Below are 13,378 nucleotides of genomic sequence, written 5' to 3'. Positions count from 1 at the left end.
TCCTAGCAGATCATCCATACTTTTAATGAAATTACTTACTTGACTGATTGATTTTTAGTTGGGGGCAGGCAGAGGGGAAGGACGAGAATCTCAAGCAGGTTCCGTGCCCAGTATAGAGCCAACACAGGGCTCTATCTCTTGACCCTGAGATCATGACCTCAGCTGAAATCAAGAGTCACATGCTTCACCAACTGAGCCACACGGGCGTCCTGAAATATTTTATTTTGAATATATTTCATCTAATATTTTTATCTGTTACAAAGAGATCAGTCCAGAAAATGAATTTTCCAGGCATTAGTGTAAATCCTCTTAGCAGTATATCCAACATTTGTCTAGGTGACCTTCAAAACTCTATGAGTCAGCTACAGCCTCTTACTCTCCCTCTCCCCCTTTTGGAACTGGAACTTCTGCAACAATGACCCAATGCCTGTCCCACCTCTGTATGGCAAGACCACTGGGGGCAAAGAGCTTGCCTCTCCTTTCACAAGTCCACAGATACAGAAATATCATGCTCCAGTGTGACCCTCCTTTACATCTGTTTTGGATCATTTAGATGATTAAGATTTGTGACTTTAAGCTAATGAGATTTTGAGGAGGAGACAGAGTTGAGCTGATACTGTATTATAAGATGAGACTTTCAAGGAACCCTGGAAGGGGGTGAGTGTGTTTTGCATGTGGGTGAATATGAATCTTTAAGGACTGGAGAGTGGGCCATGGTAGCCAGAATCCCAACTTCACTAGTTATTCAAACAAACACTAAGCTAGGCGCTACCTCCAGAGATTAATCAGATTTAGGTAGGGTCCCAAATCAGCTGGTCTTAAAATAGGGAAATTGTCCAGGAAATAACCCCTCCCTTAAATCTGGGTCTAGAGGTCAAAGACCAAGCAGTTAGAGAGACTCAGTGTGAGAAAGTTCAATGTTAAGACAGATTCTTCCTGGCTGGTTTTGGAGCTGGAGGAGGCCATGTGACAAGTCACACGAAGCCTCTTGGAACAGTAAGCAGCTGACAGCTGGCAGGGAGTCAGCAACCTCCATTCTGCATCCATAGAAAATTGAGTTCTTCCAAGAACCTAAATGAGAATGGAAATGGATCCTTGCTGAGAGTCTTCAGCTGAGAACTCATCTGGACTGAACCCTTGAGTTTTAGCTGTTGAGACCTTGAGCAGAAAACTCAACCATACCATGCTAAACACTATGCAAAAACTTCTGACCTACAAAACTATGAGTTAATAAATGGGTGTTGTTTTAAGCCATTATGTTTGCATAAAAAAATCTTTTTTACACAACAGAAAATGAACACATTTTGTAAAGCCCATCTACAACAGAACCTTCAACAAAGTATTATCTGAAATGTACAAACATTAGAATCACTCCTTATATATCAGGAACACTGGTAGAAAATCCAGGGATGCCTGGTGCAACCAACAATACACTGGTGGTTCTGCTCAAAGGAGAACATGAAATTTAAAAATCCGAGGGTACCAAAAGAAGAAATAAAATCGTCATTATTTGCATATTCCCAACATAGACAACTTCCCCCAAATCAACAGATGTATTTTTAAGAAATAGGAACTTTTGGCTAGCTGGCTGGATATAGTATCTATCTTTAAAAGCCTAATCCATGTCTTTATACCAACAACAGGCAAACAAAAAATGTAACTAAAGAGACACCAAATTACCCTATTACCCTCCACTGGGTTGTAACAATGTAACTTCTCTCTTCTCCTCTTTGCGGCTGGTCAACAAACGTGTTTTTGGATCTATGCCAATCTGATACATGATCATAGTTTCTCAATATGTTTTAAAGATTTATCGAAGTATCATTACATACAATAAAATCACAGATCTCAGGTGTACCCTTAAATGAGTTCTGACAAATGCATAGACTTGTGAGCACCACTCTTAGAACACTACATTACAGTTCCATTAGGTTCTTTCTGCTTCTCTTGCCTTGAGGGAACTGCTGTATCAAACCACACAAATTAATTTCGCCTGTTTTTAAAAGTCATAAAAATAGATCTCTCTAGTATGCACTTTTTTTTTTTGGTATCTAGCTTCTTAAACTAAGCATTTTTTTAAAAAGATTTTATTTATTTGACAGACAGCGATCACAAGTAGGCAGAGAAGCAGGCAGAGAGAGAGGAGGAAGCAGGCTTCCTGCTGAGCAGAGAGCCTGATTCGGGGCTTGATCCCCGCACCCTTGGATCATGACCTGAGCCAAAGGCAGAGACTTTTTAACCCACTGAGCCACCCAGGTGCCCATGCTGAGCATATTTTTGTTGATAGTCATCCGATTGCTGTGTACTTCCTTTACATTTTTTAGTAATGTCCATTGTATTACTATAATACGGTTCATTCTAACCATTCAGCTATTTTGAATAAAGCTGCTATAAACATTTTGGTACAAGTCTTTTTGTAGACCTATGTTGCTATTGCTCTTGGGAAAATGCCATTTGTTAAAAAAGACTTTATTTTCCTCCGCTATATTGCATTTAGTGCCTTTATTCAAAAGCGTTTTGACCATGTCTTTGCATCTGTTTCTGGCCCTCCTACTCTCTTCCACTGATGAATTTGTTTGGTCTTACACAAACACTATGCTCATTATTCTAGCTTGAAACTATCTCAAAAAGTAATTACATTTCTTTTAAATGTAATTTTCGTCTGCAATGTGCTTCTATGACTATTCATACATATTGATACAAATTTAGAGAATGAAACAGTTTCCTTGAAGAAAGTCTTTGTTGTTATTAAGGGGACTTACTTCCAAGACTAACCCAGAGTACTTGTAAGTAGTCCCATTAATGAGGACTGGTTTAATTTTCTGAGACATTCTTGCTGGGATAATATGGAAGGAAGGTATGAGACTATTATAACAACCACATAGCTTCTTATGTATCATAATTTCTTAAATGCTATTAAGTACAATGAAATTTTAAATTTAATAATAAAAAACTTAAATACCTAGGGTTCCATAACATAATACTATATGTCAGCTATACTTGAAAAAATATATGATATATATAACTGATTCTGTATATATATGGTTCCATACATATATAATATGTATTATACATATGGTTCCAAATTTCTGAGTGCCCTTCCTGAAGCTGCTGTATGGTTTTATCTCAGCTGTGTTAACAAAGGACACTTCATTTTACTTCTTAGTTCCAAGTTTTTGTTCCTTCCGCTACGGATTATCTCTCCTCTTGCATTTCTGCAATGTCATAATAACCGCACAGCGCATGTGTCTGAGCCTCACAATGGTAGTCATGGTGAACAGCACAGATGCTCATGGTTTGGCCAACACCACCACAGAGGAACATCTGGATCACAGTAAGGTATATAAAAAATATTATCCATAGTCACAAGTTTAAAATCCTCTCTTGCTAGTCGATTTGTGTGGCAATCGAATGTTACCATAATTGACGTGATAGTAATCATTAGAAAAAGAAGTTCAAGTCTTTATCTACCTTGCTAGTAGTAACCTAACTAAACATGCCCCATGATTACAGCATGCCTTAATATTTGTGAAGGGCTTTGTTATGTGAATCCTTCTATGTGAAGAAGAATAAAAACCAAGCATCAGGGTTCCTAGAATTAAGGAGCTTGGATAAGAGAAAAAAAGAGAAAGCATTTCAAACCAGAGTGGAAGTAAAGACATATTGTTTCTTTAAAAGTTTTTGAGTATGTGGTATATTTACACTGGAAGGTAATGAGCTGTTATTTATCAGAAGATGTAGAACAGGAAAAAAATGGAAATGAATGGGAAGAATATTTTTTCACTCTACTTTTCCCATGTTCTGTAATAAATGCAGAGGCAAACATAAGCAGTTTATTTTCACCATTTTTACATTAAAAATAACACTTTATATGCAATGTATGGCGCCTTAATTTTTTTTCATCATCAACAAAACCAGGCTTAGATATGACACATATGTAGGAATTCCCATACATGGAATTTAAAATAACTATAATCAATATGTTAAGGCTCTAATGGAAAAAGTTGGCAACACATAACACCAGATGGGTAGTGTCAGTAGAGATGGAGGCTATGAGAATGAATAAAAAAGAAACAGAAATCAAGGCAACTGTAACATAAAGAATGCCTTGACAAGCTCCTAAGTACTCTTAACATAGCTGAGGGAACAATCAATGAACTTTAATATGGGTCAATAGAAACTTCTCAGGCTGAAATGAAAGAGAATGGAGGAGTCGGGAGGGAAACTTAAGAGAATATGCCAGAACTGTGGAGAATATCAACAGGTATAGGGGCACCTGGGTGGCTCAGTTGGTTAAGCATCAGACTCCTGCTTTTGGCTCAGGTCATGATCTCCCAGTCATGAAATTTGGCCCCATGTCAGGTTCTACACTCAGTAGGGAGTCTGCCTGAGATTCTCTCCCACTCCCTTTGCCCTTCGCCCACTCTCTCTCTCTCTCAAATACATCTTTTTTAAAAGGGGGGAGCATAACATTTAATTAGCTAGAATACCAGAAACGAAAGAGAGAGTGGCAGGAAGTTAATATCTGAAAAATTAATGGCTGAGAACTTTCCAAAATTACCGGTAAACAACCAAACCACAAATCCAAGAAGCTCAGAGAACATCAAACAGGACACTAGAAGATAACCAATTAACAACAAGAAAAACCAAGCAGACATACATATTTATGTTGCAGAAAACCAAAACAAAGAGAATATCCTGAATGAAGCCAGAGGGGAAAACATCTAACAAAAGTAAGAATTACAGAAGACTTATCAGAAACCATTCAAATTAGAAGAGACAGAAAACACTCAAGTGTTGAAAGAAAAAGAATCTGCCAAGTTAGAATTTTATATCCAATGAAATTACCAATAAAGATTATTTCAGACAAATAAAAACTGAGGTAATTTACTGCCAACAGGTATGCTCTAAAAGAAATGTTTAAAGATGGCAGATTTTAATCCAACTGTATCAACTTTATTTATTTTAGAGAGAGAGAGTCTGTGAGCAGGTGGAGGGGAGAGGCAAAGGGAGAGAAGGAAAGAGAATCTTAAGCAGGCTCCACACCCCACATGAAACCCAACGCAGGCCTCAATCTCACGAACCTGAGAGCATGAGCTAAATCATGATCCTAAATCAAGAGCTGGACACTTAACTGGCTGCGCCATCCAAGTACCCCTCAATAATCACTTTATTTTTACTTATTTTTTTAATATTTATTTATTTATTTATTTGACAGAGATCACAAATAGGTAGAGAGGCAGGCAGGGGGTGAGGGGAGGCAGGCTTCCCGATGAACCAGAGTCCAATATGGGGCTTGATCCCAGGACCCTGGGATCATGACCCGAGCAGAAGGCAGAGGCTTTAACCCACTGAGCCACCCAGGTGCCCCTAGTTTTACTTATTTTTTATAAAGATTCTTATTTATTTCAGAGATAGAGCACGGTGGGACAGGGCGGAAGAAGAGGGGAGAGAGAAACTCAGGTAGACTGCTTGCTGAGTGCAGAGCCCCATGGGGGACTTGATCCCACAACCCTGAGATCAGACCTGAGCTGAAACCAATAAATATGTTCATCAATAGATAGATGAATGCACCAACTACGGCACCTCCATAAAACAGAGTATGACTTAGCACTAAACAGAAATGTACTAGTGACACACAGAACAACATGGATGAAACTCAAGATAAGTACATTGAGTGGAATAAGCTATATACATAGTGCATGACTCCATTTATACAAAACTTCCAGAAAATGAAAATGCTGTCATAGCGACAGGCAGATCAGTGGTGGGAGAAACGCAGGAGGGAGGAATTCTAAAAGAAGTAAGGCAACTACTGGAGGTGGATAATGCATCATTGCCTTGATTGTGGTCATGGTTTTGTGAGCATACACAAAATTAAAATTTATCAAGTTGTATGCTTTATAACGTTATAAAGATTAAATATGAAGTTTACTGTGTCACTTGTCTCTCAAAAAATTTTTAAACTTTTATTCTGAATTTTCTCTTGAATTATATTCTTTAAATATTTGTACTATTCCAATGCTTTGGTTTCAATATTGAGAACCATGTTCTAGAGAAATATCTACTCCAGGGGCCATGTACTGAATCCTTCACCATAGAAAAAGAGGGAGCTTGAGCTGTGGAGGTCCTATAGAACTTCCCTCTGTAATGCAGGGAAATTGATCTCCTTCAAATGTGAGTCACAGAAAAGGAATTCTCTCTGCTGCCATGCAAAGGCACTGGATGAAAAAAATGAGAAAATATATCATGTAATTATTCCCCAATACAAAGACTCACCAGAAAACTCTTTCCAAAGGGCAGATCTAAATTGTAACCTGAAATTACAAAAGAAACCTAAAAGCTAGTGAAGCAATTATAGTTACGGAAGGAGTCACCACAGGGAAGAACGTACAGCAGCTCAAAGCCAAGGTGGTCAGGCAACAGGAGGCTATGCTCTGGCCACAGACAAATGAAGACAAGCGAGCTGGCAGAACTCAGGGAAGGATTATGGGAAAAAAGACATTTAGAACATTTTAGAAAAGAAGAGGCACCAAGCCAAAAAAAAAAGAGAGAAATGGTCTTCTCCCTTCACTGTTTCATCCAACCATTTCCGGTTCAGCCCATGACCACCTTTTTGTGATTTGATCTGTCACTGTTTCCTCTCTCTGGGAGTAGTCTGGATGTGGGGAATGTTGTTTTGTGGATGAGGTTAACTTACTGGAGGAGTAAGAGGATGAGAAAAGGCAAGAGGGCGTTCATGACTGCGGTGGGTGTAGTGCTCTGCAGAAGGGCTGATGACCTGGTGTTCAGGAAAAAGCACTAAGTGTCCATTCTGCCCTGGGGCCACAGAGGGTGCTCTCAATGGCAAGGACTTTGCATTATAGTTGAAGACGCCACTGTTACATGACAGTACACACAGGAAAAGATGTGTCGAAGGAACAGCAAGGATCCCATGATGAGAATGAGGCAGAGGGGAGCTCCTTTCCGCCCAGTGGGCCAGTAGAGTAGGTCCCCCGCATCTCCATCGCAGTAACTCACAGGACGCAGAGTGGCTCCACGTGTCTCCTTGTTTCTTTCAGAACCCCGTGTATAACTGGAACCCCCAAATCCAGGGCTTCATCTTCAGTTCCACCTTCTATGGTGCACTCATCACTCAAATTCCTGTTGGATACTTGTCTGAAAAATACTCCATCAAGAAAATGATTGGCTTTGCACTCCTCCTCAGCTCTCTGCTTAGCCTGTTAATGCCAATGGCAGCTGAAGGTGGGGAAGCTTTCATCCTGGCATGCCGGGTAGTCCAAGGAGCAGCCCAGGTATTCAGATAATGCAAATACTGAACAGGGTTTAAATTCACAGAAAGTATCAGAAATCAGATATTCCAATCGTTCTGATTGCAGGGGTCGGTATCCATAGCTCAGCATGTCATGTGGGTCAAGTGGGCTCCTCCCTTGGAACGAGGCCGACTCACCTCCCTGAGTCTATCAGGTAATGACGTAAGGCCTAGAGTGTTTGAATCCTGCTGCCATGCCATTCTGTCATGTTCTCCTTGACCTGTAAAAGATGTGTGTTTTGAAGTGTCCAGGGCTTTGGGAACCATCTTCCAGCATCCTTGCTTTAAAGTTATGGAAACTGTCTAGAATGAAGAAAAGCCTTCTTTATCTCAAACAACAGAAAAAAAAAGGAAAGAATATTTCATTTTTTTCTGCTTTACGAATGATTTCACTGGAAATTGTTTATTGCTACCGTGAGGCTACGTTATTTCTATTCTCAGATGCCTGTGTTCCTTAGGGGTATTCTTTGTGTCCTCTGATTAGGAGTTCTGCTGGGGTCCTTCATTGTTCTGCTTGTGACTGGATTCATCTGCCAATCCCTGGGCTGGCCCATGGCCTTCTACATTTTTGGTAAGTCTCTTTCTATAACATCCCAGTCATTATTCAGAATTGAAACAAAATTAAAAGTAAAAACTATCAGGTAATAATTTATATAAAGCTAATGGCATTTAAAATCATGAACCTCATTGAAAGAAAGAGAGAAGGCAACATTCATGAATTTCACATTACAAGCAGAACTATGTATCTGTTATATTGTACATAACCTCTGCAAGTTTATCATGTAGGTACTAGAGATCCATACCCCTTATAGGAAGCCCTTGGGAAAAGGGATGAGCCACTATTGTTCATAAAAAGGAGCATACAGACTGAAGCAATGCTACAAAGGAGATATGTCAGGGAAGACCCCCCAATCTCACTCAACTCTCTTCCTTAACCTTCTTCTCGGGCTGCTTGCCAAATCAATCTAGAAAGCAGAAAGCATAAGGACCTGGGGATGTTCCTTCAAGCCCGCCATCTGTGACCACAGCAGGATACAGAAGCGTGAACAGTGGGTCTAGAGGGACAAACAGAAGACACCCAATGCAAACTGCAAGCAATTGGCAAAGCCATAATGTGGAAACATGACTCAAGTCCTCCAAATGCCATTGCTTTTCATCACTAAATTAGTTATCAGTAGTAAGTGATAATGAGTATAGTGACAGTACCCAAACCCTGTACCAGGAAGGGGGCCACAAGAATTGGGACTATCTCGCCTGGGAAAAAGAGCATGCATAGAAGAAAAATGCACACCTGTTCTGTATTACAAAATTAAAAGTAATCAGAGAAATAACAGGGAGCTGAGGTTTGCGCTCCTTGAAAGACAAGCTCGATAATTAATGCTGCCCATCAGCGCTGACCAGAGGTTGGATGACCTCCAACACTCATGGCATATTCATATTCCAATGTCATAAAGATGTGCACAGTGACATATGTCATTTGCTGTTCTCCTGAGTGGCTCCAGGAAGCTCAGAGAGAGGCACTATGCGTTGTCCTGAGTCAGCAGCTTTCCCATGAACTGCTTCAAATGGAGGCGCTGGAATGGGGGAAAGGCTTATAGGGTAGCAGGTTAGGGATTTCGGCATCTGCCTCCACAAGTCTCCATGAGGCACCACACCATGCCCACAGAGGCCAAATGGCCAGCCCCGGTTTGTGGCAGAGGCAAGAGGAAAACAAAATGGTTTTGCTCCATCTGAAGGTTCTTCTCAATCTTTTATTCTTCTCAATAAATAATAATAATAAATAAATCTAAATCCACACCACTTTAAAGAAAAAAATAATGTCTGCCTTCAAGAAGCTTCTAATTGCTGGAGAAAAACTTCCAGAAGAGCAAATGGGATCATAAACTCACATTTGTGCTTAAAACAGCTGTCCAGGCTGCTAAGCTTCCCTCCACAAAGACTATTTCGAACTTCTCAAAACTTCTCTAGTCTCCTCAAATCTCAAAAATGGTTCCCTTTTGCCTGCCTTCTCTCTCATGCCACCTCTTTTTGAACAGTAGAAATTACTGCTCATCCTGTCCTTACCTACTACCCCACCCTTCCAGACCTCTCAACTTCCGACTTGTGTCTGACCCATTCTGCCATTGAGACACTTATTTATTTGTGAGTATGTGAGAGAGAGCACAAACAGGGGGAGCAGCAGGCAGAGGGAAAAGCAGACTGCTCTCTGAGCAAGGAGTCTGACGTGGGACTTGATCCCAGGACCCTGGGATCATGACCTGAGCTGAAGGCAGACGTTCAACTGACTGAGTCACCTATGTGTCCCATCATCGAGATACCTCTTGACAAGATCATTTGTGGCTTCCCTCAGAGCTGCCCTGATTCCACAATAAGCCCATTCTTGGCCCCCTCCAGCCAGGCCCTCTGTGTGGTCTGTGGGGTCAAGATTATACACTGTCCAGAGCCCATGTCCATCACTCTTAGTCATCACTTGCAAAATTTTTAGCTCAAAAACCACAATGGCTTTTCAGACTTCTCAGTACTCTTCGGCACATCCACTGAATTTAGACATGGCCAACGAAAGGCAGGCAAAACTGCTTGCAGATGTAAATGGAGAATGATGGGGAAGGCAAGAATTTCAACAAATAACCAAGTGAAACTTCTTATGGTGTGGGAACAGATCTGGGTAGGAACAGAAGGTCAAGCCTCAGACCACAGTGACCAGGGATTTGTGACCAGTGGAATCTAAGAATTCTAATTTTAAACCTCATTCTTTCTCAGGTTTCTTTAAAAAAAATTTGTCTTAGATTTTCTGTAGTTTGAATATAATATGCCTTGGTGTAAATTTTTTTGTATTTACCCTTTTGGTATTCTCTTGAGCTTCCTGTCTCTGTGGTTTGGTGTCTATCATTAATTTTGGAAGACTCTAATTAATCCTTCAAATATTTCTCCTGTTCTTTCTCTTTCTTCTCCTTATAGTGTCATATGTATATATTATACCTTTTGTAATTGTCCTATAATTCTTGGATACCTGTCATTTTTATTCTTTTTCTTTGCAATTCAGTTTTGGAATTTTCTACAGACATTTCTTCAAGCTCAACAATTCCTTCCTTGGCCATGCCTAGTCTATTGATGAGCTCATTAAAGGCATTTTTCATTTCTAGGTTAGTGTTTTTCATTTCTAGCATTTCCTGTTGATTTTCTTCTTAGAGTTTGTCTGCTTACATAAATCATATATTCTTGTGTGTTGTCCCCTTCTTCTATAAGAGCTCTTAGCAATATAATCATGGTTGTTTTAAATTCTTGATTTGATAATTCCAACATCTCCACCATTTCTGAATCGGTCCCAGTGCTTGCTATCTTCAAACTATATTTTTTTGTCTTTTAGGAAGCCTTGTGATTTTTTTTTAAAGATTTTATTTGACAGAGAGAGAGAGATCACAAGTAGGCAGTGAGAGAGAGAGGGGAAGCAGGCTCCCTGCTGAGCAGAGAGCCCGATGCGGGGCTCGATCCCAGGACCCTGAAATCATGACCTGAGCTGAAGGCAGAGGCTTAACCCACTGAGCCACCCAGGCGCCCCGCCTTGTGATTTTTTGTTGTTGAAAGCTCCATAAGATGTACTGGATAAGAGGAACGGAAATAGTCTTTCAATGTGAGGTTTTATGTTTATCTGGTTTTGCTAGGGATTAGGCATTTCTTATTGTCTGTTATAGCTCTAGTTTCAGAGATTACAATTTACTCTTTTTTTTTAATAGTATTCTTAAATAAGGTTTGACACATGCAGTTTTTCCATTTGTATTCCCATTTTTATACAGGGAAACTGCTGATGTGGTGGTAAGGTGATTGTGGGGAAGACAGTGTTCTATAGTCTTATGGTTACTCTCAGTCTTGGTGAGCCTGTGCCTTTGGGCTTCACCTTCAGAAGTCCTTCCCAGTGTTCTCCCCATTAGGTAAGACAGGAAGCTGGAGGGAGTAGCAGTTGAGTATTTCCTTTCACTTAAGCTGGTTAGACTCTGGTAGTTTCCCTTCATAGCAGGCTTTGTTAAGAACAGAATGCTCTAGGCATAATTCACAACAGCCACTTTTCCTTTTTCCTGCTAAAAGGATGTAAGAATTTTTGTCTGATCTTCAGTGTGAGAATCTGGCTAGGTCCCCTGAAGGCAGAACTCTCAAAAGTATGAGGATCCCTCCAGGATTCCCCCCACCCCAGATTTTTTTAACTCTCAAACTTGTCCATACAGCCTACGGCTTAATTTCCAGGATTAATCAATTCCCCGGCTTTCTTACCCTGGTACTTTTTCCCATGCATTTTTTTGCTTCTGGGCTTCTGTTCCAGGAAGTTGTGATTCTCTGTATCCACCTGTCTGTCTCTCCAATTTTAGGTACAGTAATTTGCCCTACGACCTCAATTTTCTCACGGATCAAAGAAGAGTTATTGATTTTTACTTTGTTCCACATCTTTATCACGAGGATGGGAGGGATGACTATCCAGTTCCTTACATGCTGGGTCAGAAACCAGAAGTTTCTCTCCAGGTCATTTTGAAGTTACATTTTTGTCAACATAGGATAAGAAGACATACTTTAAGTTTCTTAATAAATCTGTAACTTAAACATTCATGTGGATTTTCATGTCTCGTCTTGGCCCTAGGCCTCATAAGTGTTAGAGCTGGCCGAACCTCCATCCCCATACACCAGACGGAAGTTCTGCGGTCCACGTTTGACCTGAGCTCTCAATCGCAGCTAACACCAGTGGCGCCTACGCCTCCATCCCTGCCGTGGACCCTGTTCTTCTGGCCATTCTGTCTCAGTCTTTTGCAAACTCATCCTCTTCTACTTCCATTAACTCTTGTCTTTCTTCAAAGCTCTGTCCTAGGCTGCTCCTCAAGGACTGTACTCCAGCCCTAAAAATATAATTCATGCTAAGTGTCAATTACCACTTATTAACTGTGTGTCCCGGGGCAAGGATGGGACCTTTCTGAACATCCGTATTCTCATTTTGGAAAAGAGCTAACAGTCCCACATGAGTTCCTGAGTCAACTGAAGTAATATATTGAAATGTACATATTACACATGTATTTACTAGATAGTCACTTCTCTCCATTTACGTTTTGCCTTGGGACTGGGTACTCAGGTCACAGAATGACATGGAAACAGTATACAGTAGAAATATCCTTCTAATGCTGTTTAAAAGAGTGTTGTAAAAGTCTAAGATCTTACAGTGGTTCCAGGTTTCCACATGGTCTGATCCTATCACCTCTCATCCTCAACCTTTCCCGCCATCCCCTTGTTCCCTCTCCAGTCACACTGGCCTCATGCCCTAGGCCTTCTGCACTCTCTGCTCTGTCTGGAATGTCCTTGCCCCATATCCATGCCCCAGCCTTTACTGAGCATGACACTCCCCACGCCACCCCCGCCCCCATAACGTCTCTCCATAGCTCTTACCACTGACATTTAATACCTTTTACTTATTTACTTTTCATCATCCCTTTCTCATCCACTAGAAAGTAAACTCTCTGAAGACAGAATTTTTGTGTTTTATTCATTGCTACATCCCCAGTATGTAAAATAGCGAATGGAACGTCATGAGCATTTAATATTTGTCAAATGAATGAATGCATTTCCAGAAGACTGACTGGGTAGTACATACTCCCTGGTCCTAACACATGATTCCTCCCAGAGGACTTGTATAATCCCTCCAGTCTGGGCTGAATCTTAAGAGCATGGCCAAGACGTAACTCTCAAAGGTAGGTGATTGTCAAGCCCTGTGAGGGCTCGGCTGTGCCACATTCTCATGGTGGAAACACATTGGGAAACTAAAGAGATGAAGGCCTAAGAGCAGGGAGTCCCACTATGATGACTGCAGGGATACAGAGGCTCGATCAGGAGAGGCTAGAGGGCTTCCCATGCTCTCTCCAAAACTCGCACTGTAAGCAGAGGCAGCTGCAGATCCAGAGAGGACTTTCAAAAACATAAGCCTTGTTGCAAAGTTCTAAAGAAGAGGAGGTCCAGGTTCTCTGACCGATAATGACAAATGCCAGTTTGGGAAAGAGACTTACTACAGACAGAAGCAATTTCGATTCTAACTGT

General features: G+C 40.8%; 1 protein-coding gene across 5 annotated transcripts in view; it reads left to right on the top strand.

Moving 5' to 3' along the window:
• The window catches only part of SLC17A1 (solute carrier family 17 member 1), a 74,610-nt gene that overhangs the window by 2,061 nt on the left and 59,171 nt on the right, over positions 1–13,378 (top strand). For all 5 annotated transcript variants that reach the window (XM_046005014.1, XM_046005013.1, XM_046005010.1 and 2 more), the window contains exons 2-5: positions 3,167–3,339; positions 7,062–7,295; positions 7,380–7,467; positions 7,797–7,883. In XM_046005014.1, coding sequence (XP_045860970.1) covers positions 3,167–3,339; positions 7,062–7,295; positions 7,380–7,467; positions 7,797–7,883 — 582 coding nt within the window. The remainder of the gene's footprint in view (positions 1–3,166; positions 3,340–7,061; positions 7,296–7,379; positions 7,468–7,796; positions 7,884–13,378) is intronic.

Source organism: Meles meles, chromosome 5, assembly GCF_922984935.1.
Source record: "Meles meles chromosome 5, mMelMel3.1 paternal haplotype, whole genome shotgun sequence".
Classification (NCBI taxonomy): domain Eukaryota; kingdom Metazoa; phylum Chordata; class Mammalia; order Carnivora; family Mustelidae; genus Meles; species Meles meles.
The sequence above is the reverse complement of the archived record's forward strand: the minus strand, read 5'-3'. Positions and strand labels throughout refer to the sequence as shown.